The sequence below is a fragment of the Stegostoma tigrinum genome, chromosome 14 (assembly GCF_030684315.1).
Source record: "Stegostoma tigrinum isolate sSteTig4 chromosome 14, sSteTig4.hap1, whole genome shotgun sequence".
NCBI classification, from domain to species: Eukaryota; Metazoa; Chordata; class Chondrichthyes; order Orectolobiformes; family Stegostomatidae; genus Stegostoma; species Stegostoma tigrinum.
In genome coordinates this window covers 6,200,311-6,223,793 of record NC_081367.1, presented here as the reverse complement: position 1 = coordinate 6,223,793, position 23,483 = coordinate 6,200,311, and the positions used below count along the sequence as shown (strand labels likewise).

The window sequence follows — 23,483 nt, the reverse complement described above, 5'->3', positions numbered from 1 at the left end:
AATTTAAAGCTATGCCCCCTCGTGCTAGCCATCACCATCCGAGGAAAAAGGCTCTCACTGTCTACCCTATCTAATCCTCTGATCATCTTGTATGTCTCGATTAAGTCACCTCTTAACCTTCTCTCTGACAAAAACAGCCTCAAGTCCCTCAGCCTTTCCTCATAAGACCTTCCCTTCAGACCAGGCAACATCCTGGTAAATCTCCACTGCACCCTTTCCAAAGCTTCCACATCCTTCCTATAATGCGGCGACCAGAACTGCACGCAATACTCCAAGTGTGGCCACACCAGAGTTTTGAATGTGCAACCCCTGGTGATGATATCATTAACCATGTCAATTTGGTAATTAGCTGTTGGCTCTGTTTATTAAAAACAGAGTAGATTCACCGTTTGTGACCTGGGCTGGAGGGTGTTACATGCAGCAGTCCCTTACAACTGCAGCTTGTAGGGGTTTACGGGACTCCCAGCCCAACTGTCGGGCCCAAGGATCATTTACACCCCAGTTGTTGAGATGTTTGCACCCCTCTTTTTATTGTTCTTTTATTTGCACATAAGTCCCACAATTTCCTGATCCTCGGTCACCCAGTTTAGGGAGAGGCAGGTCCTCACGAGCATGGCTAAAGTAACCATTGACAGGTGCAGGCAGCAGTGCTCTGGAGGGGGGTAGGCGTTGTAACTCCCAGCCGACTGTCTCCCTCTCACAGCGACATCAGCGCACAGGTGTCCTTAGAGCGGGAGCGCACTGTATCACACTTCCACTATCCTTCTGAACAGACAGGCACTGCAGTGGGCTGGGGTCTGTCACTTCCCCCTCTGATGAGATCTTGACCTTTCCGTTTCTCCCTTTTGGTCACTGATAATTTATTTCATTTGACGAATAAGAGTAGAGCTGTGGGGAGCTGGCTTCTGGATAAGAAAAGGATCCCAAAGGCAAACTGATGTATGTGTTAAACTATAGATCTATGTTAAACTCCTGGAAATCTCTGAACATCTCTTGCTGTGAAATTTGCAACAAATCGTGTGAAACTTGGTTTTCATCCAGGGGTTCGGAAGGAAGTAGCTGTGGAGGTAGTGTATGCATTTGCTAGGATTTTTTACTAAAATTTCTTAGGTTCTGGACTAGTCCCAGAGAGTTTGAGCTGAGAAAATGTACCCCTTTATTAAAACGAGCAGCAAGAGAGAGTGACAGGGGATCTCACAAATACCTGTGAGTGAGACAAGTGTCTGCATCTATTACTTAGGAGGTCTCGGCAACACATTTAGAATACCACAGTATGTTTAGGACAAATCAGTGTGGTATTGTGAAAGGGAAATCCTGTTTAACAGATTCATCAGAGCTTTCTTTGAGGATGCAACGAGCAGGGTTAATAAGTCGGCCCATTTGATACAGGGTCCTTGGGTAAGGTGTCAACAACAGGTCGATATGCAAGAGGAAGGCTTGTGCCAGGTTGGGTTTATGCAATAGAACGGGCAGAAGGTTGGCCTCAGCTATTTGTCATCAATATTAATGAGCACATTTACTGGCGAGACAGAGCTGAGTGGGAATGTAAGCTGTGAGGAGGACACAAAGAGATTCCAAAGAAATATGAACAGGCGAAATTAGTAGACATTAAAACCACAGACGATCTATAATGTAGGGAAGTGTGAAGTGATTCACTTTGGTCACAGAATGGAAAAGGTAGGCACATATCAGCGTTCTGAGGGACTCAGGTTTACTCAAACAAGGAGCACAGTGTTAACTATTAGATACAGCAAGAAGTTAGGAAGACAAATGGCATGCTGCTCTTTATTGCAAAGGGATTGGAGTATAGGAATAAATAAGTCTTGGTACAATCTTTCAGGACTTGGTTGAGACCACATCTAGGATTTTAACTGTGCACAGTTTAAGGAAGGCTGTACCTCCACTGGAGGTAGTAGAGTGAAGGTTCACTTGATTGGTTCCTGGGATGAACGTGTTTTCTTATGATAAGGTTGAGTAAGTTGGGCCTGTGCTGATCTCATCATGATTCTGATCATAGGTTTTTGGAAGGAGTTTGCGAGGATAGATGTGGAATGATCACTCCCCAATATATCGAGCACCACTGTTCCACCTGGGTAAGAGCAGTGAGCTGGCACACCACATGTGTGCCGCACAGAGGCCTCTGCTCCCAAAATGGGATCAAATACCCAAAATAGATTCTCTGGGCCTCACCCTGTTTGGCCGACGCATCTTTAAAAACAAAATACATTTGGACATGCACTTAAATATCATCATATTCAACGATATGGGACAAGTGGCAGGAAATTGGGATGAGTATAACTTCGGTGGTGGTTATTGTCAGTGTAGACTTGATGGGCTGAAGGGCCTATTCTGTGACTGGGGCTCGGAGTGTAGCACATTTTGATTATTTGTGGAGCACTTTGAAGCTCAGTCAAGGTGCTACTCGGCTGGAACGACAGTTTCTCGCCTCTTACCTGGAGTGTGTCCCTTCCCGACTGAAAGGGTCAGTGGGGTGGAACGTGTGTGACCTTTGACCTGACCATTCAGAGGGCTTGGCCTTTTGGTCTTTCCACATCCCCTGGCCAGGGAGAGCGCTGAGGCTAGGAGGACTGACCTCCAACAGCACACAGTGACAGCATTTGGGCTTTATCTCGACAGCAATCTGTAAACTTTTCGTTGTTTAGCAATCCCCCTGTTGTCTCCCTGGAATTCACTCACTTTGGCCAATGGAGTGTCTCACGTACCTTGACCTTTCCTGTGATCAGCTGGCACCATTTCTCAGGGGGTTTGCCCTTGCGGAGTTTTTCGGGGATACAGACATTGACGACTTCCAGGGCTTTATTAGGGTCAGAACTTGCTCCAAATTTCATGCAGTAATGTTTAGCAGCAATTTCCACCAGCTCTTCCTCCTGTTGGATTCATAGGGACAGCATATTACCCCACTTGGGAAATACCCCACTCTGAAAAGACCACGATCAACCCAAAACAGTCTTGCCATGTGACATCAGTCCCACCTTCCCCAGAACTCCAGACCACATTTCCCAAATTTCAGGAATGTGTTATCCTAACTTTGGGACCGCGTTTCCCAAACTTCCAGATTGCATTTCCCCCAATTTCAGTGCTGCGCTTCCCAGACTCCAGGACGGCATTTCCCAGTCTTCAGGGGTCTGCCTTTCCCAAACACAAAGACCCCCTTTCCCAAAGGTCAAGACTTCATTTCCCAAGCTTCCGAAGTTAAATATAGCCAAAAAAGGGGAGTAGTGGAAAAGTGATCTCCTTTGGAATGGGCTCTATTGTCGAATAGTCGAATATCTTGCAGACGCTCGCAGCCTATAGAATAATAATTGAAGAATGCTCCCTGAGGGCCTGGGACAAGAGATCCATCTGTATCAGCAAGAATAAGAAACCTGATGGGAGTGAGAAGGAGAAAAGAATTTCTGAAAAGAACTGGTCCCCAACACCCATGCAGCACAAGGAAATTCCAAATAAACAGACCAAAGGAAGAGATAACAAGATGTTGAATACCCACTCTCTCTCAGCAGGAAGCCATCTCCTGTAGACAAGTTGGAATTTTACCTTTCTGGGATAGGCACAATACAAGGTGTTAAAAAATCAACAGGGACTACAGATCTGTGCGTGTGCTACTAGCCTGATGGGCTAGTGTATGGTCTAATGGACTATGAAAGATGCAGCTAGGGAACAGCCTTTGAACACCCCTGCACTGCAGGTAACAAAGAGAAATGCCTCACTCTGAGTTACTGCCAACCAGACTCAGTGGGAAGAGACATCTAATGAAGGCAAGAATCTCCAACTTCTCAACTAAAATTGGTATCATCCGATGTCGTGGCGTTAATGTTCCATTGCTAACTCTTCACAATCTACTCAAAGTCTTTTATTACTTCTTATACATGTTCCACGACTATATGATCCTGTGCTGTGCATGTAATAAACTCACACTTCAGTTAATTCAAGAAAGCCTGGTTACATTTGCTCCTTATAAACCATAATGTCATTTGGGTTTGGGAGAAAGGTATCTGTAAGGAAGGGGATTCCTTTCAAAACTAGAATCAATGGGTATCAAGGAGCCAACTTTCTGCTGGTTACAGTCATGCCTGTCACAAAGGTAGAATGTTGTGGTCATTGGAGGTCAGTCATCTCAGCCCCAGGATGTCTCTGCAGGAGTCCCTCAGGGTAGCGTCCTGGGCCCAACCATCCTCAGCCGCTTCATCAATGACCTTCCCTCCAACATAAGGTCAGAGGTGGGAGTGTTTGCTGATGATTGCACAATGTTCAGCACCATTTGTGGCTCCACTGATACTGAATCAGTGTGTGTTCACATGCAACAAGATCTGGGCAATTTCCAGGTTTGGGCTGACCAGTGGCAAGTGACATCCGTGCCACAAACAAATGACCATCTCCCAAAAGAGACAATCTAACCATCGCTCCTTGACATTCAATGATGTTACCCATCACTGAATCCCCACTATCAACATCCCAGGGGTTTTCTTGACCAAAGGCTAGGAATACTGAGGTGAATAACTCACCTCCTAATGCCCCAAAGCCTGTCCACCATCTACAAGGAGTGTGATGGAACACTCCCCATTGGCCTGGATGGGTGCAGCCCCAACAACACTCAAGAAGCTTGACACCCTCCAGGACAAAGCAGCCGCTTGATTGGCACCGAAACCACAAGCATCCACTCCCTCCACCACCCACGCTCAGTAATAGCAGCGTGTACTATCTATAAGATGCCCTGCAGGAAATATCAATATCAGCACCTTCCAAATCCACAAGCACTTCTATGTAGAGGGACAAGGGCATCAGATACATGGGAACATCACAACCCTGCTAGCTCCCCCCCATGCCACACACCATCCTGACTTGGAAATATATCGCCGTTCCTTTGGTGTCTCTTTGCCAAAATCCTGGAATTCCCTCCCTAAGGGCATTATGGATCAACAGGAGGTTCAAGAAGGCAGCTCACCACCACCTTCTCAAGGTGCAACTAGGGAATGGGCAATAAATGCCAGGCCCGGCCAGAGATGCCCACGCCCCACAAGTGAATAAAACATTGAACCAGCTGAGGGGGTTGGGTAAAAATGAAGGGGGCCAGAAATTATCCCCTCACCTGGGGGCAGGCCATAACAATAAGTACTTGTGAAACAGATCCCACTGGATTCCCCACCTTCTCACAGCGATATTCCCCGAATTGGATCCCTCGGATGCCCTGCTGGTAGATGAGATCTGTGCTGATGGGGTCCTCACTGCTGTTGTGCCAAGGAGTGAAGATCTCTTTTCGATAAAGGAGGTGCCACGGCGCGTGGCGTTCATGCCCACCTTGCCTCTTCACATACTGCTCACACAGGGAGATGGCATCCAGCACGTGTTCACTGCCACTCCCAAGAGAGGAGACCTAGGAGAGGATCGGAAAGAGGTGAATATATCATGTGGAGCAAACTGAATTGGCTGAAGACTGACTCTCGGGGACGATATCGGGGACCACTGGAGGAGGCTGAGATGGATCACCCACTCGGCACTTCTGGCTGTAGATTGCCGTGAATGCGTCAGCCTCATCCTTTGCTATATTGTGTTGGGGGCTTCCCTCATTGAGGAGGGGGATATTTGTTCATTGTCCACCGCCGTTTGCAGCACGGTCTCAGGGAAGTTATCCTCGATGTGAAGGCGGGAATTTGTCTCCACAAGGACTGTGTGCTGATCACTCTTCCCGATACTGTCAGGGACTGGTGCATCTGCAGCTAACAGATTGGGAAGGAGGAGGTCAAGTATGTTTTTCCCCCTTGTTAGTTCCCTCACCACCTGCCGCAGAACCAGTCCAGCAGCTATGTCCTGTAGGACCCGACCAGCTCGATCTGTCGTGCTGCTGCCGAGCCACTCTTGGTGGTGGGCATTGAAATCCCCGACGCAGACTATGCCTTGTGCCCTTGCAATTCCCAGTAATCCCTCCTAATGTTGTTCAACACGGAGGAGCAATGATTCATCAGCCAAAGGGGCTGATGGGAAGTGATAATCTCCCAACCCTGCCACACTCATCCATCACGCACACACCCCCCACCCCGCTCATCTGTCGCGTACACACACACACTCCCGCCCGCTCATCCGTCACTCACGCACACACACCACATCTCGCTCATCTGTTGCTCACGCACACACAACCCCCCCGTCCCGCTCATCCGTCGTTCACGCACATACCCCCCGCCCCGTTCATCCATCGCGCGCGCGTGCACACATACGCACGCGCACACACACACACGTGCGTGCACAGGTACACCCACAGACACACACACGCGCATGCACACATACACAAGCACACACACATGCGCACACACAGACACATGCACAGCCACTCACACACACAGAGACACACACACGCACACAGACACACATTCACACACACACACACACATGCACGCATAGACACACATACTTGCACGCGCACGCACACACAGATGCAGCCACAGCCACAGACACACGCACAGGCAACACAAAACTGATTGTAGCTTGTAGTAACTTACAGAGTCATACAGTGCAATGTAAATGGAGAACCCAAAGGAGTCCTTGAGTTGAATCTTGTTTGTGATTGTTTTACAAAGTTCACTGGCTGTAGTCGCTGAATCAATGGAGATCAAGTAGTTCAATCCACTCATCAGGGTCACCATCACCTTGATGGGGCCTTTATGTTTCGTTGCCTGTGGGAAAAGTATAAAAGTACATTCTACAGCTCCCACACACTCACCCCGAAACCCCTCACCCTCACCCCCCTCACCCTGATTGTCACTTACCCCGACACCCCTTCACCCCGACGTCCCCTCACCCCGATCCCCTTACACTGACACCCCCCTCATGCTGACCTCTGATTCCACTCACACCGACCCCTGACCTCGCACTGACCCACCCCCTCTCTCCCCCACCATCGGACTGACCTCAGTTCCAGTGTCCTGCCCCCACCCCAGCTGCTGGAACCTCTAGCCGACAGTGATGGATCCCCCCCCCCCCCCCCCCCCCCCCCCCAGGGGCGGGGTGGTCTATTCTGACAGCGATGTGTCCGATCCTGGAGGAGAACCCCGCTGGGATCTGGGCAGGTTGATAACGCCGAGGAAGGATCACTGGACCCGAAACGTTAACTCTGATATTTTTTCTTCACAGGTATCACCAGGCCTGCTGAGCTTCTCCAGCGGCTTCTGGTAGTGAGATTGATGATGCTGTTCATCCGTCTGTCAGCACAGGCCCCTATCATGTGACCATCACTGATGTCAGCTGACTGCTTCCTGAAGTGACCAGGCCTCCAGCTACCTCTCCCAACCTGCAGAAACTCTCAGTTTGCCCTCAGTATCTCAGCCCTCTTGCACAGAGCCCAGCGTCCCAGACTGTGCGCCCAGTCCACGAGCGAAATCAAGGAGGTCTCCCTGAGCTTGGCACTCACTACCTGCTCCACTCTTTAGTGACGCCTCCCTGCCCCGTGCCCATACCTCCAGCTCCAGGTAACTCGGTGCCTGCTTCCGAGCCCCATTCGCAAAGGTGCGTTTCAGACGTTCAGCACAGTACGCAATGTATCCCTCAGGCCCATTGTGAATGAAATTATGCAAATACTGGTAAAACAAAGACAAATCAAATACAAAAGCCTCCTTCATCAGGAAAAGGACACTGGAAATGTTCTGCACACTTACGTAGGGAGTGGTTCGTCTGGCTAGCATGCCAAACAATACTTTTCACTGTATCTCAGGACATGTGGCAGCAATACATTAAATATGGCAGCATCAGAGAAACAGGAAAGTTGACCCTGAAGAAGGGTCCCGACCCGAATCGCCAACTTTCCTGCTCCCCGATACTGCCTACCCTGCTGCACACTGTATTATCTCGGGCTCCAGCATCTGCAGTTCTTGCTGCCTCTGAATAAACTAAACATGCAGCACACAGGCGCTCTTTCATTGTCAACAAACTTCCCACGGCCTGCACGAGGAAACCTGAGCACCCAGAGAAAACCCACACCGGCGCAGGAAGAATGTGCAAACTCCAGGTGTCCAAGAGGGGAATTGAACCTTGGTCCCTGACTCTGTAAGACAGCAATATTAGCCACTATGCAATCCATTGCTGATGGGTAAAGGGATGCGCCTGAAATCTCCAAGGAGAACAATTACAGGGACAGACCTGCAAAGCTGCCACTCCATCAAGAGCGAAGGGGAATCTGGGCTTGGCATTGCAATGAGCAAGGAATTGTGCCAAGCCCAGGAATATGGAAAGTGCAACTTGCCAGGGAATCGGCAGACTTACCAATACAAATTGGGATTGTCATTTCAAAGCATCAACAGTTCTAGTAGGGCTTTAAACTGCTCTCCATTTTGTCTGAAGGACAATGGCAAAGAATGTGCTAGTTAGGGTTAAACACAAGATCCCTGTGGCTCCAAACTTTAACCATCATTCAAGTTGGAAAGAGACCCAAAAATGAAAGGGGTGTCCTGCCTTTCCTTCCATGTCGGTTTGAATGCCATAACATATTGGCAACAGGAATGATTCTACTCACCCTATCTAGTGGGTCACCTATAATGGCCAAAGATAAGCCAGCCAATTCCCAAAAGGAGCTGCCCCCCCCCCCAAACAAATGGCAAATCGATTTCCAATTCCTAGCTTCACCAACCAGCCTCCTGGTCCACAGGCTGCATGACAGGGGGGTAGTGCCAGCCTGAGGGCGAAGCAGGGCACATAAAACTGGACGCAGAAAGCAAGCGTGGGACAGAAAAAAAGGGGGCACTCACCTTTATAAATCCATCAGTGGGTGGGAAGCAGCCAATGCAAAGACACAGCAGAATCCATCCTCTGGTGCTAACATTCTTGTTAGAGCAGGCCGTCAGCTGTTTACAGATCTGACAGTAGATCTCATCCCTGCGAGCAGGAACAATCGAAATTACAACACGGAGAGGAGCAAGTCGGGGGGGGGAATCGGCTCACCAAATGAGCGGGGCAACACATCCCTGGCATCCGATGCTCTTTCAGTCACCAGCTGACACAGTGGCAGCGTGGGCAGCATGCCGTGATGTGGGGACTGGGCGTCCTCCCAGGAGACCTGCCATTAGCACCCGCTTCAGCCCCATGAAACAATTCAACAGCAGCCCAACCACAATGGGACAAAGCCAAGTGGAGGACTGTTACAGTTATCAGAGCTGGAATATGTACAGATTTCCCTCTGAGGAAGAGCACAGAGAGATGATACAAAATACAGGGTACCATTCCAGAGAGCGGGGCGGGAGGGATCTTGTAGTGAAACGGTAGTGAGCCCACCTCTGATCCAGGGGGTCTGGGCTCATCTGCTCCAGACAGCTGTGTAACAACATCTCTGAACAGGTTGGTTAGAAAACTATCTAGAATTGTGGAGGGAGTGCATGTCCAGAGAGACTGCGGAAGATGTCTCCAACCCCTTGCAGGACAGGCTGAGAAAGAGGCGAATAAGATATGTGGGAGCTGAGCTTTACAAACAGAGGTACAGAGTACAAAACCAAGGGAAAGCCTGGTGAACAGTTATAAAACACTGGTGTGACTTCTAATGGGACTGGGGTGTCCACGGGGTGACACGGTGGCTCAGTGGTTATCACTGATGCCTCACAGCACCAGGGACCCGGATTCAATTCCACCCTCAGGATACTATCTGCGTGGCTTCCCTTCCACAATCTAAAGGTGCGCAGGTTAGGGTGGAGTGGCCATGGGAAATGCAGGGTGGTTGGTTGGGTCTGGATGGGATACTCTTCAGAGGGTTGTTGTGGATTTGATGGGCCAAATGGCTTGTTCCCACACTGTAAGGATTTTTACAATTCTAATTCTAGACACCATACCACAGGAAGGATGTGAAGGCATTGGAGGTGGTGGGGGCGCAGAAAATACCTTTCTTCAGGAGACACTTCAGTTACGGGGGTGTGGGGTGGGGTATTCGAGCAGCTAAGGCTATTTACATCAGACAAGGTTGACGTAGGATTTTCTAGAGAGGTTCACAACAGTGAGGTGCCTGCAGCACACACCTTGTGGAAAAGCTGAGAATCAAAAAACTCCAATCTAAAGTGAATAACAAATCAACCAGAGATGGCATTCAACAGGACATTTTAACACAGAGAGCTGTTAGGATCCGGAAGGGGGCTGCCTGACAGACAGTTGGATGACAGTTTTCAATCATTATTTTCCAAAGCCAGTTGCGTAACACAAGGACATATCCGGCTCTCCAGGGTAAAAAAGCAGGTGAGCGGGACTAACTTCGTAGTTTGCCCAGAGGACTGGCTCCATTCCGTACAGTCATCGGGGCTGGATTGCAAGAAAGCCAAGTTAGAAAGGGAACACTAATTTATACGACACAAGCAGAGAGTGCTGGTTGGTTGGACTATGGTTGTCTTGGAGGAGCAGCAGGAAGTGTTAAGTATCGGTCTGAGTGAGCTGATGAAACTCAGGCCGTGGAGGTAGACTCTGATTGGTCAAGGCATTGCCATGGGACCTAGTTCTAGGATTGGAAATCTACATAACCCTGTCCTCAACGAGAAAGATATAATTCCATTCACCTACAACGATCAGAAGCTTACATGTGAACATATATCACATTGCACACGCTTATGTATCATGCTGCAAGCCTTACATTGGCTTCCAGTGTAAGTCCCAGCATAGTCAGGGTTATTCAGCAAATCTGGCCCAAATGCAGAATCATGTGTCACGTTAACACTGTGTTTGAAGGTTGCAATTATAGGATGATGCATCATTTAACATAACTGCTGGTTGCTTGTGCGTAGTAACAGGGCTGCGAGAGAGGGAATTCTGAGCCTTGCAACAGTGCGAGAACGGTAACGTAGTTCCTAATCAGGATGCTGTGTGGCTCAGGTAGTGTTCTAACATACCCAGAGCCCCGATCCTTCTGGCTGGCGAAGATCTTGACATTTAAGGTGCTGCCCAAGCTCCTTGGTGAGCTGCTGCAGTGCATCATGGAGCTACACTGTCTATTATTGGTGGATAAAGTGTCAATCAAGCGGGCTGCCTGGTCCCAGATGATGTCTAAACATTTGAATATTGTTGAAGTTATACCCATCCAGGCAATTGGAATTTGACCCATTGCACTCCTGACTTGTACCTTGTAGCCAGTTGACAAGCTCTGGGGGGTCAAAGGATGAGTTGAGCATTGCAGAATTCCTTGTCTATGACCTGTTCTTGTGGCCTCTATTTATATGCGCTGAGCCAGTTCAGTTCCTGGTCAATGGTAACTCATCCAGGAGATTGATAGTGAGAGATTCAGTGATTGAGTGTCAAGGGGCAATGGTTAGATTTGCACTTGATAGACATAGCCACTGTTTGGCACTTGTGTGGCGTGAATGTTACTTGCCACCTGTCAGCCCAAGCCTGGATATTGTCCAGATCTTGTTGCATGTGAACATGGACTGCTTCAGTATCTGAGGAGTCACAAATGGTGCTGAACATTGTGCAATCATCAGCGAACATCCCCACTTCTTACCTTGTGATGGAGAGAATGTCATTGATGAAGCAGCTGAAGATGGTTGGACCTGGGACACTATCCTGAGGAACTCCTGCAGAGATGTCCTGGGGCTGAGATGGCTGACCTCCCACAACCACAACCATCTTCCTATGTGTCAGGTATGACTCCAACCATCAGAGAGTTTTGCTTCTGAATCCCAATGAAACCAGTTTTGCTAGAGCTCCTAGATGCCAATCTCGGTTGAATGCATTCTTGATATCAAGGTCTGTCACACTCATCTCACCTCTGGAATTCAGCTCTTTTGTCCATGCTTGAACCAAGGCTGTAATGAGGCCAGAAGCTGAGTGGCCCTGGTGGAACCTGATCTGGGTGTCACTGAGCAGGTTATTGGTGAGCAGCTGCTGCTCGATAGCACTGTTACTGACACCTTCCATCACTCTACAGATCATTGAGAGGAGACCAATGGGGCAGTAAATGGCTGAGTTGGATTTGTCCACTTTTTATGTACAGGACATTTGGATAATTTTCCACATTGTCAGGAAGATATCGGTGTTGTTACTGTACTGGAACAGCTTGACTAGGGGAGCGGCAAGTTCTGAAACACAAGTCTTCAGTGCTATTGCTGGAATGCTGTCAGGGCCCGTAGCCTTTGCAGTATCCAATGTCTCCAACCATTTCTTGACATCACCTGGAGTGAATCGAATTGGCTGAAAACTGGTATCTGTGATGCCGTGGACCACTGGAGGAGGCCAAGATGGATCATCCACTCGGCACTTTTAACTGAAGATTGCTGCGAATGCTTTAGCCTTAACTTTTGCACTGATGTGCTGGGCTCTTCCATCATTGAGGCTGGGGATATTTGTGAACCCTCTTCCTTCTGTGAGCTATTTGATTGTCCACCACCATTCACAACTGGTTGTGGGCAACACCGTCCCAACTGTATCCCTGCCGGTGGGACAGGGACATATCCCGGGATGGTGATGGTGGTGTCTGGGATATTGTCGGAAAGGTGCAATTCCCTGATTATGACTGTGTCAGGCTGTTCCTTGACCAGTCTGTGAGACAGCTCTCCCAGCTTTGGCACTAACATCCAGATGTTAGCGAAGAGGACTTTGAGGGTCGACAGGGCTGTTTTTGTCATTTGTCCAGTGCCCAGATGGATGCCAGGTTATGCTGCTACTGTTGGCCTGCTGTGAAATGTAGGCCAGGTATCCTTCTCTAAACAGCATTAGCAAACCACGTGGGGTTTTAACAAGAATCAATGGACCCACGGTCACCATTAGATTAGTTTTTAAGTCAGGAATTATTAACTGATTTTAATTTGGGGTTGGAACCATGGCCCCTGGACCATTAGCCTGTGTTTCTGGATTATCAGTCAAGGGAACATTGCCACTATGGCCTTCCCTCAAATAGATACGAGTTCACATCCCACTGCAGCAGCTACATCCAAGTGTTGCTGAAAATTTCACCAGTGCCCTGCCTATTCCACGACACAAAGAACATTGGGAAATGGACCAAGAATGAACTACTTCATTCGCACCTTGAGCAAGGATTACCTGATGTTAGGTCGGGCAATGGCATTCCCGATGATGAAGTGGAGTTTCTCCAGGTTTGACATCGGTCTACTCGTGATAGCGTTCTCACCCGAATACACATCCTGTCCATGCGCTTGATGCTGTGGACCCTGTGGCATCGACCAAAAGGACCAGGTTAGCATGGCAGGCCAATGAACTGACTTGGAAATACATCGCCGTTCCTTCGGTGTCGCTGGGTCTAAATTCCTACTGGGTCACACGGGCTGCAGGTGGGTCAAGAAGGCAGCTCAACACCACCGTCTCAAGGGGCAATGAAGGAGGAAACCAACCAGACCCCAAAACTGATCATTCTGAAAGTCTACTAAGTCTAGGAAGCGGAAGACCTTGTCGCCCTGAGCAAGTTACAGCTTAGTCAGTGTAACATCTCCAGGCTTATATTGTAGAGAGAGGGCTGTTTGAGTTTGTAAACAGGCCTGTGCAATCTGAGGGAGATCAGCCAATTACACCAGGAGTATGTATCTTGAGCACGGCCTCGCTACCACTTTCAGAATGGGGGTGTAAGTGGCCAGAGGCGACAATTGGCTGAATGGGTCAGCTGGGAAAGTGATGAAAGAAAACACCATTTCAAGAGCGAGTGAGGATTAAATTTAACATCTGGGCCACATCATTCATCGACCAATTCTGCAACCCCTTTCCTTCCAGCACAGCTCCAGAGCAGCTGGGGGTCCCTTTGAAATGACAATTATGGGGTAGGATGGAGTTCAGGGGAATCGGGTGCACTCAGTTGATTTTGGGACTGGCGATAAGATGGGAGGACGGACCTGGGGAGGGGGACAGTCACTGTCAGGGGTGTGCTAGCACAAGGGAAGCGGCAGGTCCTGCTTGAGGGATTGGGTAGTGACGGAGAGAGCTGCTATGCCTAGAGCAATGCTATAAATGAGCCTTGGGAGACAATATCAACAAGTGACCCTTGACCCTCCTCCATCTGCCCTGCCTTGCTCCCATGTATTGTCTGAAAATTCTCAGAATCCCAGCATGTTCGTGCTCAGAAAGGGACCATTCAGCCCATTGTACCTCTGCTGGGTCTATGAATGAGCACTTCGCGATTGTCTTTCTCCAGCCTTCTCCCCATTACCCTGCATGTCCCTCCACTTCATGGAGCTACATGGAGCCCTGTCCCATCATTAATGCTGAGATAAACACGGGGACTGTTGTTATAGAGACGGACGTAACCTTTAGTCTGCGTCAGAAACATCCACAAACAGTGACAACATCAATGTGGGCTCCCTCTGTTTGTTGCTGGGGCTCCAAGGGATCTCCAGGATTCCAGCAGATCTCTCCTGGTTAAAATTGCTGAAAGGCAGAAATAACTTCCATAACTTTCCACTGAGGAAAGCAGAGGCAGGAGGTAAGGGCTGGAGCTGGCATTGTAGAATGTCAGCCAAAGAGTCACCCGGACTAATGCTGTCAGGGTGAAATACAGACTGAGACAAAGCCACCCTGGCTGATGGCGATAGTGCAGCTAGCATTGACTGTTGTAGAAATGCCCTTCAGGGAAGGAAACTGCCACCCTTAACAGGTCTGGCCCGCATGCGACTCCAGACCCAATGCAATGTGGTTGACTCCTAACTGCCCTCTGGGCAATTAGGGATGGGCTATTAATGCTGGCCCAGTGATCTCTACATCCCTTGTATGAGCAAAACAAAATTTTAAAGGGCATGTTCCAGTAACACACTACAGTTTTGGTCTAAATTACCCTGGATAACATCCTAGAGGAGATGATCAGCAGATATTACAGCCAGCATTGGTCAATGTAAAGACACCTTTAAGGGTTTTTGCAAAGACTTTTAGCTCGGGTTGTGGTTGAGGCTGTTGACTTGCTCGCCGAGCTGGCTTGTTCTCCTTCAGACGTTTCATCACCACGCTCGGTGACATCATCAGCGGAGAGTCTGATGAAGCGATGTTATTGTACTCTGCCTGGAATTTATACTGTTTGGTCTGTTATGGCGAGTCATGTCATTTTCGGTTTAGATCTGTATAGATTTGAAACAACGCCCTACGGTTCTCAACCCATAATGTAATCAACCAACCATAACAGACCTAACAGTATAAATTCCAAGCAGAGTGGAACAGCACCACTTCATCGGAGGCCTCACTGATGACGTCTCCTAGCATGGTGACGAAACAGCCGAATGACAGCAAGCCATCTCGGCGAGCAAGTCAACAACCTCTTTTAAGGATACCGTCAACAGGACAAGGATAACTGTCTGATTTGAGGAATGATTATGTTCGTCGTGTACAAACACCATGCAACTTTGCTCATTATCACAGGCAACAGGAATGTCAATGTGCCAATTCTTAAAGAGTTACTGGTTCACTGTACCTGACCCACAGGCTGATTCATGTCCAAGTGCTCCTTAGACCCCTTGACCTGGGAGTCATAAATCTCTGTACCGCTGGGGCTGTTGTGTGTCCTATCGTTCTGAGTAAAAGTCTTGGGCTCTTGCAGATCACCCATGAACCTCAGAATAATATTCCAGACTGCCAAAGAAGCCTAGAGTGAACACGTTTCATACGTTAGGAAGAAAATGTACCTGAGGATATATCCATTAATGGAAAAATTCTTTAATGTCATTTATCTTCCAACTCTGTGCCATCAATCAATAAACATTACTACCTTCACTCTTTCCAATGGATAGTCTTGTTTAAGATCCTAAAGGTGTCTATTATAGACCATAAAACCATAAGATAAAGGAGCAGAAGTAGGCATTTTGACCCATCAAGTCTGCTGTGCCATTTGATCATGACTGATATGTTTCTCAGCTCCTTTCTCCAGCCTTCTCCCTGTAATCTTTGATCCCATGACTAATCAAGACCCTATTTATCTCTCTCCTCAATGCATTCAATGACTTAGCCTCCACAGCCCTCTGCAGCAATAAGTTCCACAGATTAGCCACCCTCTGGCTAAAGAAATTCCTCCTCATCTCAGTTCTAAAGGATTGTCCTTTCATTCTGAGGTTCTGCCCTTGGGTTCTAGTCTCTCCTACTAGTGGAAACAGCTTCTTCATGTCCAATCCACCCAGGCCTCTCAGAATTCTGTAAGTTTCAATCAGATCCCCCTCTTCCTTCTCAACTCCATTGGGTACAGACACAGACTCCTTAACTGCTCCTCATGTGACAGGCCTTTCATTCCCAGGATTTTTCCTGTAAACTCCTTCTGGACCCACTCCAACACCAGCACATCCCCCACTTAGATATGGGGGCCCAAAACTGCTCACAATATTCCGCATGCAGTCTGACCAGAGCCTAATACAGCCTCAGCAGTACGTCCCTGCTCTTGTATTCTAGCCCTCTTAACATGAATGCTATCATTGCATTTGCTTTCCTAACTGCCAAGTGAGTCTGCATGCTAACCATAAAAAATCCTGACCTAGGACTCCCAAATCCTTTTGTGCTTCGTATTTCCAAAGTCTTTCCCCTTTCTGAAAATAGTCTATGTCTCTACTCTTTCAACCAAAGTGCGTAACTTCATATTTTCCCAAATTGTGTTCCCTCTGCGCTTCTTTACTCATTCTCCCAGCCTTTCCAAGTCCTTCTGCAACCTTCCCTCTTCCTCAACATGACCTGTCTCTCTACCTGCATCCAGATCACTAACGGATAATTTGAACAGTTGTGGTCCCAACATGGGCCCGCGCTGAACTGCACTGGTCAGTGGCCGCCGTCCTGCCGTCTCCCTGTCTCTGTTTTCTGCCGGTCAGCTGATCCTTTACCCAGAGTCAATAGCTTTTCCCTTACACCATTCTCACCTTATTTCACAGCCTTGGTGTGGCATTTTGTCATTGACCTTCTGGAATTTCAAATAGATCACGTCCACTGGCTCCCCTTTGTCTAACTCGCTCGTTACCTCCTCAAAGGATTCTAACAGATTTGTCAGGCATGACCTCCCCTTGATGAAGCCATGCTGACTCAGGCCCGTTTTGCCATGCATTTCCAAGCGTTTTGCAATATCATCTCTAAAAATGGTCTCTAAAATATTATCAACGACCGAGATCAGGCTAACGGGCCTGTCAGTATTGGCTTTACCAAAACCATTTTCTATCAACATGAGATTCCAGTGATGTACATAGCTCTCACTCTCATGACTTTCTCTCTTTTTTTAGCAGAGCTCAGTGAAAGCAGTCCTGTGAATGAACATGCTGCAAAATGTTGCGATTTGCTCTTTTAATGATGTGGTCACGCTGAAGTCAATGAGGCAACTTCTGTTTCCCATGGGAAGAGTTAATTTACCGCAATATCAACTTCATCATCATGGTAGAGCAGGGGATGCCGGAGAGCTTTTTGAATGTGCGTGTGGGTCGCAGAGCCCTGGAAGTATGTAGCAGCGTATTTCGGGAAGGTGTACTGGGTAAGATCGTCCTCTTCATCAGACTCAGAGGGGACAGAGATGTCGTCCAAATCAAACTCCTCCAGTTTCTGCGGTTTCACTTCCACGCCCTGAAAAATACCACAAAATAACCTAAAAAAAGTAAGGAGAATGAGATTCCAGTCATACCGGCGTTGATACTGTGTTTCCGGTGAGACAAGCAGAGATCCCAGTGATACAGAGATCACAGTGAGACAGGCAGAGGTTCCAGTGAAGCGACCCAGAGATTCCAGTGGTGCAGATAAAGATCCAAGTGATAGAAAGGGAGACTCCAATGATACAGTGATCCCTGTGACACAGTGTTCCAAATGATTCATTGTGCCCAGTCATATAGACAAAGATCACAGTGATCGCTGCCTTAAAGTGATCCCTGAAAGTTAAGAGAAGATCTAAATGATACATGAAGAGATCCCAGTGATACAGGTTGAGATCCTAGAGATTCCCCACACACAAAATCCCCAGTGATAAGCAGACATGCCTTAGTTAAACAGACATTATTGCCAGGGATACAGACAGAGATACCTGTGAAATTGGCAGCATTCCAAGTGATAGTGTTCCCAGTGTTATAGACAGTGTCACTAGTAAAAAAGATTGTGTTCCCAGTGAAACAGACAGCATTCCTAGTGATACCGTCAGTGTTCCAAATAACAGTGTTACCAATGATGCAGACAGCGTTCCACGTGAAACAGATAATATTCCCAGTGAACAGCATGGTGCTCACAGTGATACACAAGGTGCTCGCAGTGATACACAAGGTGCTCGCAGTGAACAGCACGGTGCTCGCAGTGATACACAAGGTGCTCGCAGTGATACAACACGGTGCTCACAGTGATATACACGGTGCTCACAGTGATACACAAGGTGCTCACAGTGATATGCACGGTGCTCACAGTGAACAGCACGGTGCTCACAGTAAAACATACAGCGTTCCCAGTGATGTACACAGTGTTCCCAGTGATATACACAGCGTTCCCAGTGATGTACACAGTGTTCCCAGTGATATACACAGTGTTCCCAGTGATGCAGTGCTCCCAGTGATAGTCTCAGTGCTCCCAGTGATACAGCGAACTAGCTGGTATGAATGGATTGTGAAATCTGACTGGTACAAACACACATTCAGTTGGAGTGCTGCCCCAAAACCCTGTCTCTGAATGCCACACTCTCCTCAGTCTATGCCCTACACCGACAGCACAGCATTACTGACTAAGCCCGGATTCCAGCCTCCCCAGGTGGTAAATGTTACCTCAAATCCCCGAGGCCCCTGGCCTTCCTGACCTGCTAGGACCTTAGGCAAAAAGGAGAAGATATTGTCCACCATATCCAGCTCATCGAGGTCCTCAATCTTCATCTTCTGCTTCCTCTTCAAGTATTCCTCCCTCTGGCGCCTCTCATTTTCCATGTCCAGTTTGGCCATGCGAGACAGATGTTCCTTCAGAAAGAAAACAGCTCCACATTAGCACCAACCGGATGGATCAAAGCATTGACAGGAAACAAAACTATAAGGCGATAGTAAGAACTGCAGATGCTGGAGTCAGAGATAACACAGTGTGGAGCAGGAGGAACACAGCAGGCCAGGCAGCATCAGAGGAGCAGGAAAGTTGACGTTTCGGGCCAGGACCCTTCCTCAGAAATGGGAAGGGGGAAGGGAGCTGGGAAATAAATAGTGAGAGGAGGGGTGGGGTTGGGGGAAGGTAGGTGAGATGGTGATAGGTGTGTGCAGGTAGGGAGTGGTGGGGATTGGTCAGTGAGGTTGGGAGGGGCGGATAGGTGGGAGAGAAGATGGAAAAGTTGCATCAGGTCAAGGAGACGGGAATGAGAGGGATGGTTGGTCATGATAGGGAGATTTTAAAACTGGTAAACCCATGTTCAGGCCATTGGGCTGTAGGCTCCTGAGGTGGAATATGCGGCGCTGCTCCTCCAGTTTGCGGGTGGGGTCATTGTGACACTGGAGGAGGCCCAGGATGGACATATCACCCAGCGAGAGGGAGGGGGGAGGGGGAGTTAAAATGGTTCGCGGCTGGGAGGTGTTGCCGTTTGTCGTGAACAAGAGTGCAGGTGGTCTATGAAGCAGTCTCCGAGCCTCCACTTGGTCTCACCAATGTCGAGGAGGGCACATCGGGAGCAGCGGATGCAATAGACACATTGACGGATGTACAGGTGAACCTGTGTCTGATGTGAAAGGTTTGTTTTGTGCCTTGAATGGAGGCAAGGAGGAAGGTGTGGCACTTCCTGCGCTTGCAGGGAAAGGTGCCGGGGGTGGTGGGGCTCGTGGAGAATGTGAAGTGGACGAGGGATTTGCTGAGAGGCAGTCCCTATGAAAGGCAGACAGCAGTGGAGAGGGAAATATATCTTTGCTTGTGGGGTCGGATTGTAGGTGGCGGAAGCGTCGGAGAATGATACGTTGGATGCAGAGGTTAGTGGGGTGATATGCGAGGACAAGGGGGATTCTGGCTTTGTTTTTGTTGGGGGAAGGGGACGTGAGGGCAGAGGTGTGGGAAACGCAAGAGATGCAGTCGAGGGCATTTCCGACCGCTGAAGGGGGCAAGTTACAGTCCTTGAAATCAGAGGAAGTCTGGGATGTTCGGGAGTGGAACATCCCATCCTGGGAGCAGACTGTAAAGGTGCTCAATCAGACACTGATTGAACTGACTGAGTGCTGCAATGCAACTAATAACATGAGGAGTAAGCTTTGCACAGTCAGGAAGGAAAGATTAGCTCCGGAGCGACGCAGCCTGAGTGAATACACAGTTCTGGCAATTTGAAGGCTGCGTGGGAATTCCATACAGAGGGGAACAGGTGCTATTTGCTTCTTATTTAGTTCATAATTTGTGAGGTTTTTTTAAAACAGGATAAATTACAGGTCAGGATCATGGGCCCACACAATAGGCGGGTTCTTTACACAGAGAGTTGTGAGAGCATGGAATGCGTTGCCAGCAGCAGTTGTGGAAGCAAGGTCATTGGGGTCATTTAAGAGCCTACTGGACATGTATATGGTCACAGAAATTTGAGGGTGCATACATGAGGATCAATGGTCGGCACAACATCGTGGGCTGAAGGGCCTGTTCTGTGCTGTACTGTTCTATGTTCTATGTTCTAATAGAATGCATTACAGGTGAACCATAAGACCATTGGTTGATGATAGATGCTAATTTGACTATCTATTATGGTTAATTTCAGACTGAAGGTGAATAGGGGAAATATTGACAAGTTATAAATTCAAAGACCAGTAGGAACATTTTAAATATCATATTAAGAACTAAGCAAGGAACAGAGACGCAGGACCAGCTTAGGTGATGTATCTGTGTGATGTGGGAGCTGATGAACCCCATTGTGGATCAGAGTCACTAAATCTGTACCAAGTGTGGGTTGCTTGAGGGATTCTGAGTTTTGACGCTGAAGCACAGCACAGCACAGCAGGGAAGGGGAGAGTTACCTGGGTACTGTGTTTCAGGAGGCAGTCACACCCCTGGGATTAATCACCTCGAATGTTCAAATGCAACAAGATCTTGACAATATCCAGGCATAGCCTTACAAATGGCCAATAACTTTTGCGCCACACAAATGCCAGGCATTGCCCATCTCCAATAAAAGACAATCTGACCACTGCCTCTTGACACTCAATGGTGTTACCATCACTGAATCCCTGACAATCAATGTCGCGGGGTTAGCCATTAACCAGAAACTCAGCTGAACTCACCATGCAAGCCCAATGGCTACAAGAGCAGGTCAGAAGCTGGGAATACTGTGACTCCACCATCTACAAGGCATAAGTCAGGAGTGCGATAGAATACCCCCCACCTGCTTGGATGGGTTCAGCCCCAACAACACTCAAGAAGCTTGACACCATCCAGGACAAAGCATCCCCCTTGACTGGCATCACATCCACAAACATCCACTCCCTCCATCACCAACACTCAGTAGCAGCAGTGTGTACTATCTACAAGATGCAGTGCAGAAACTCACCAAAGATCCTCAGGCAGCACCTTCCAAACCCACAACCACTTCCACCTAAAAGGACAAAGGCAGCAAATCCATGGGAAAATCGACCCCTGCAAGTTCCCCTCCAAGCCATTCACCATCCTCACTTGGAAATATATCACCATTTCCTTCACTGTCGCTGGGGTCAAAAAACTGGAATTTCCTCCCTAAGGGCATCGTGAGTCAACTCGCAGCAGGAGGACTGCAGCGGTTTAAGTTGCCCCACCTTCTCAAGGGGCAACTAGGGAAGGGCAATATCTGAGCAAAGTTGTGCTAGCCTTGGAGGGGATACGGGGGAGGGAAGCATCCTTTCAGAACGCAGTGAAGTTCCTTCACCATTTTCCGTCCTTCTTCTGAACTGCCATGGCTTGGGGGCCAGTCTGCCCACAGTTCCCTGAAAACAATACACCATCCCACATCTCAGTGCTGAGGGCAATGGTGATGGACATGAAGGGGACCAGGCTTGGGAACACATCAATAAGAGATGGGTGATCACATTGTCAGAGCTGGGGAATCGGCAGCATGCCATCTGAAAGCTGGATGATCATGCTGAACTGATGGGTGCAGTGGGTAAGAGGTGCCCACTCATGTGATATTGGGGCTACACCTGGGCAACTCACCGACTTCTTCTTGTCAGCCTCGTGTTTGGCCAGATCGAGACTCACCACCTTCACCATGCGCCGCTCCTCCGCAAAACGGAGTTTATCAGCCTCGACACGTCTCTGAATCTGCCGAGGGATAACAAAGGGAGGCTCGGAAAGACCGGCACTGTGTGGTGAAAACTCAACACAACAGCCCCAAAACTATCCTCACTCACCCTCCCCCAATACTCTCCTCTCCCTCACCCTCCCCCAATACCCTCCCCTCCTCACCCTCCCCCAATACTCTCCTCTCCCTCACCCTCCCCCAATACTCTCCTCTCCCTCACCCTCCCCAATCACTCTCCTCACTCACCCTCCCCCAATCACTCCCCTCACTCACCCTCCTCCAATACCCTCACCTCACTCACCCTCCCCCAATACCCTCCCCTCACTCACCCTCCCCAATACCCTCCCCAATCACTTCCCTCACTCACCCTCACCCAATACCCTCCCCGCACTCACCCTCCCCTAATCACTCCCCTCACTCACCCTCACCCAATACCCTCCCCAATCACTCCCCTCACTCACCCTCCACCAATACCCTCCCATCACTCACCCTCCCCCAATACCCTCCCTTCACTCACCCTCCCCCAATATCCTCCCCCAATACCCTCCCCTCACTCACCCTTCCCCAATCACTCCCCTCACCCACGCTCGCTCAATCACTCCCCTTACTCACCCTCCCCCAATACTCTCCACACCTCCGTCTGCCGTCCCTAATCAATCCCTCCCCAATCACTCCCCTCTCTCACTCTAACCCTATCACATTCCTCATGCCTTCACCTGCTCCCCCAATCAATCCACTCTCCCAACCTCTCCCCTATCACCCCCCTACCCTCGTTCAACACATCCCACAATCATTCCACTACCTCCCCCAACATGCTTTCCCAATCATTCCCTTACCCCCCTTTTACACATCCTCCAGCAACACCCACAATCCTGTCAGTACTGATGGAGTGCCGCACTGTCGGAGGGCCAGTGCTGAGGGAGTGCCACACTATTGGAGGGTCAGTACTGAGGGTGTGCCACACTGTCAGAGGGTCAGTACTGAGGAAGTGCCACAGTGTTGGAGGGTCAATGCTGAGGGAGCGCCGCACTGTCAGAGGGTCAGTGCTGAGGGAGTGCCACACTGTTGGAGGATCAGTGCTGAGGGAGTGCCACACTGTTGGAGGGTCAGTACTGAGGGAGCGCCGCACTGTCAGAGGGTCAGTGCTGAGGGAGCGCCGCGCTGTCAGAGGGTCAGTACTGAGGAAGTGCCACAGTGTTGGAGGGTCAATGCTGAGGGAGCGCCGCACTGTCAGAGGGTCAGTGCTGAGGGAGTGCCACACTGTTGGAGGATCAGTGCTGAGGGAGTGCCACACTGTTGGAGGGTCAGTACTGAGGGAGCGCCGCACTGTCAGAGGGTCAGTGCTGAGGGAGCGCCGCGCTGTCAGAGGGTCAGTGCTGAGGGAGTG

General features: G+C 49.1%; 1 protein-coding gene across 1 annotated transcript in view; it reads right to left on the bottom strand.

Moving 5' to 3' along the window:
* Positions 1-23,483, bottom strand: part of LOC125457702 (unconventional myosin-VIIa-like) — a 177,968-nt gene that overhangs the window by 61,025 nt on the left and 93,460 nt on the right. Inside the window, exons 21-30 of the mRNA XM_059650965.1 lie at positions 22,009-22,116; positions 18,654-18,839; positions 17,275-17,481; positions 15,371-15,541; positions 13,009-13,136; positions 8,751-8,877; positions 7,467-7,586; positions 6,513-6,686; positions 5,165-5,392; positions 2,724-2,888 (exon numbers count right to left, since the gene is read on the bottom strand). Coding sequence (XP_059506948.1) covers positions 2,724-2,888; positions 5,165-5,392; positions 6,513-6,686; positions 7,467-7,586; positions 8,751-8,877; positions 13,009-13,136; positions 15,371-15,541; positions 17,275-17,481; positions 18,654-18,839; positions 22,009-22,116 — 1,614 coding nt within the window. The remainder of the gene's footprint in view (positions 1-2,723; positions 2,889-5,164; positions 5,393-6,512; positions 6,687-7,466; positions 7,587-8,750; positions 8,878-13,008; positions 13,137-15,370; positions 15,542-17,274; positions 17,482-18,653; positions 18,840-22,008; positions 22,117-23,483) is intronic.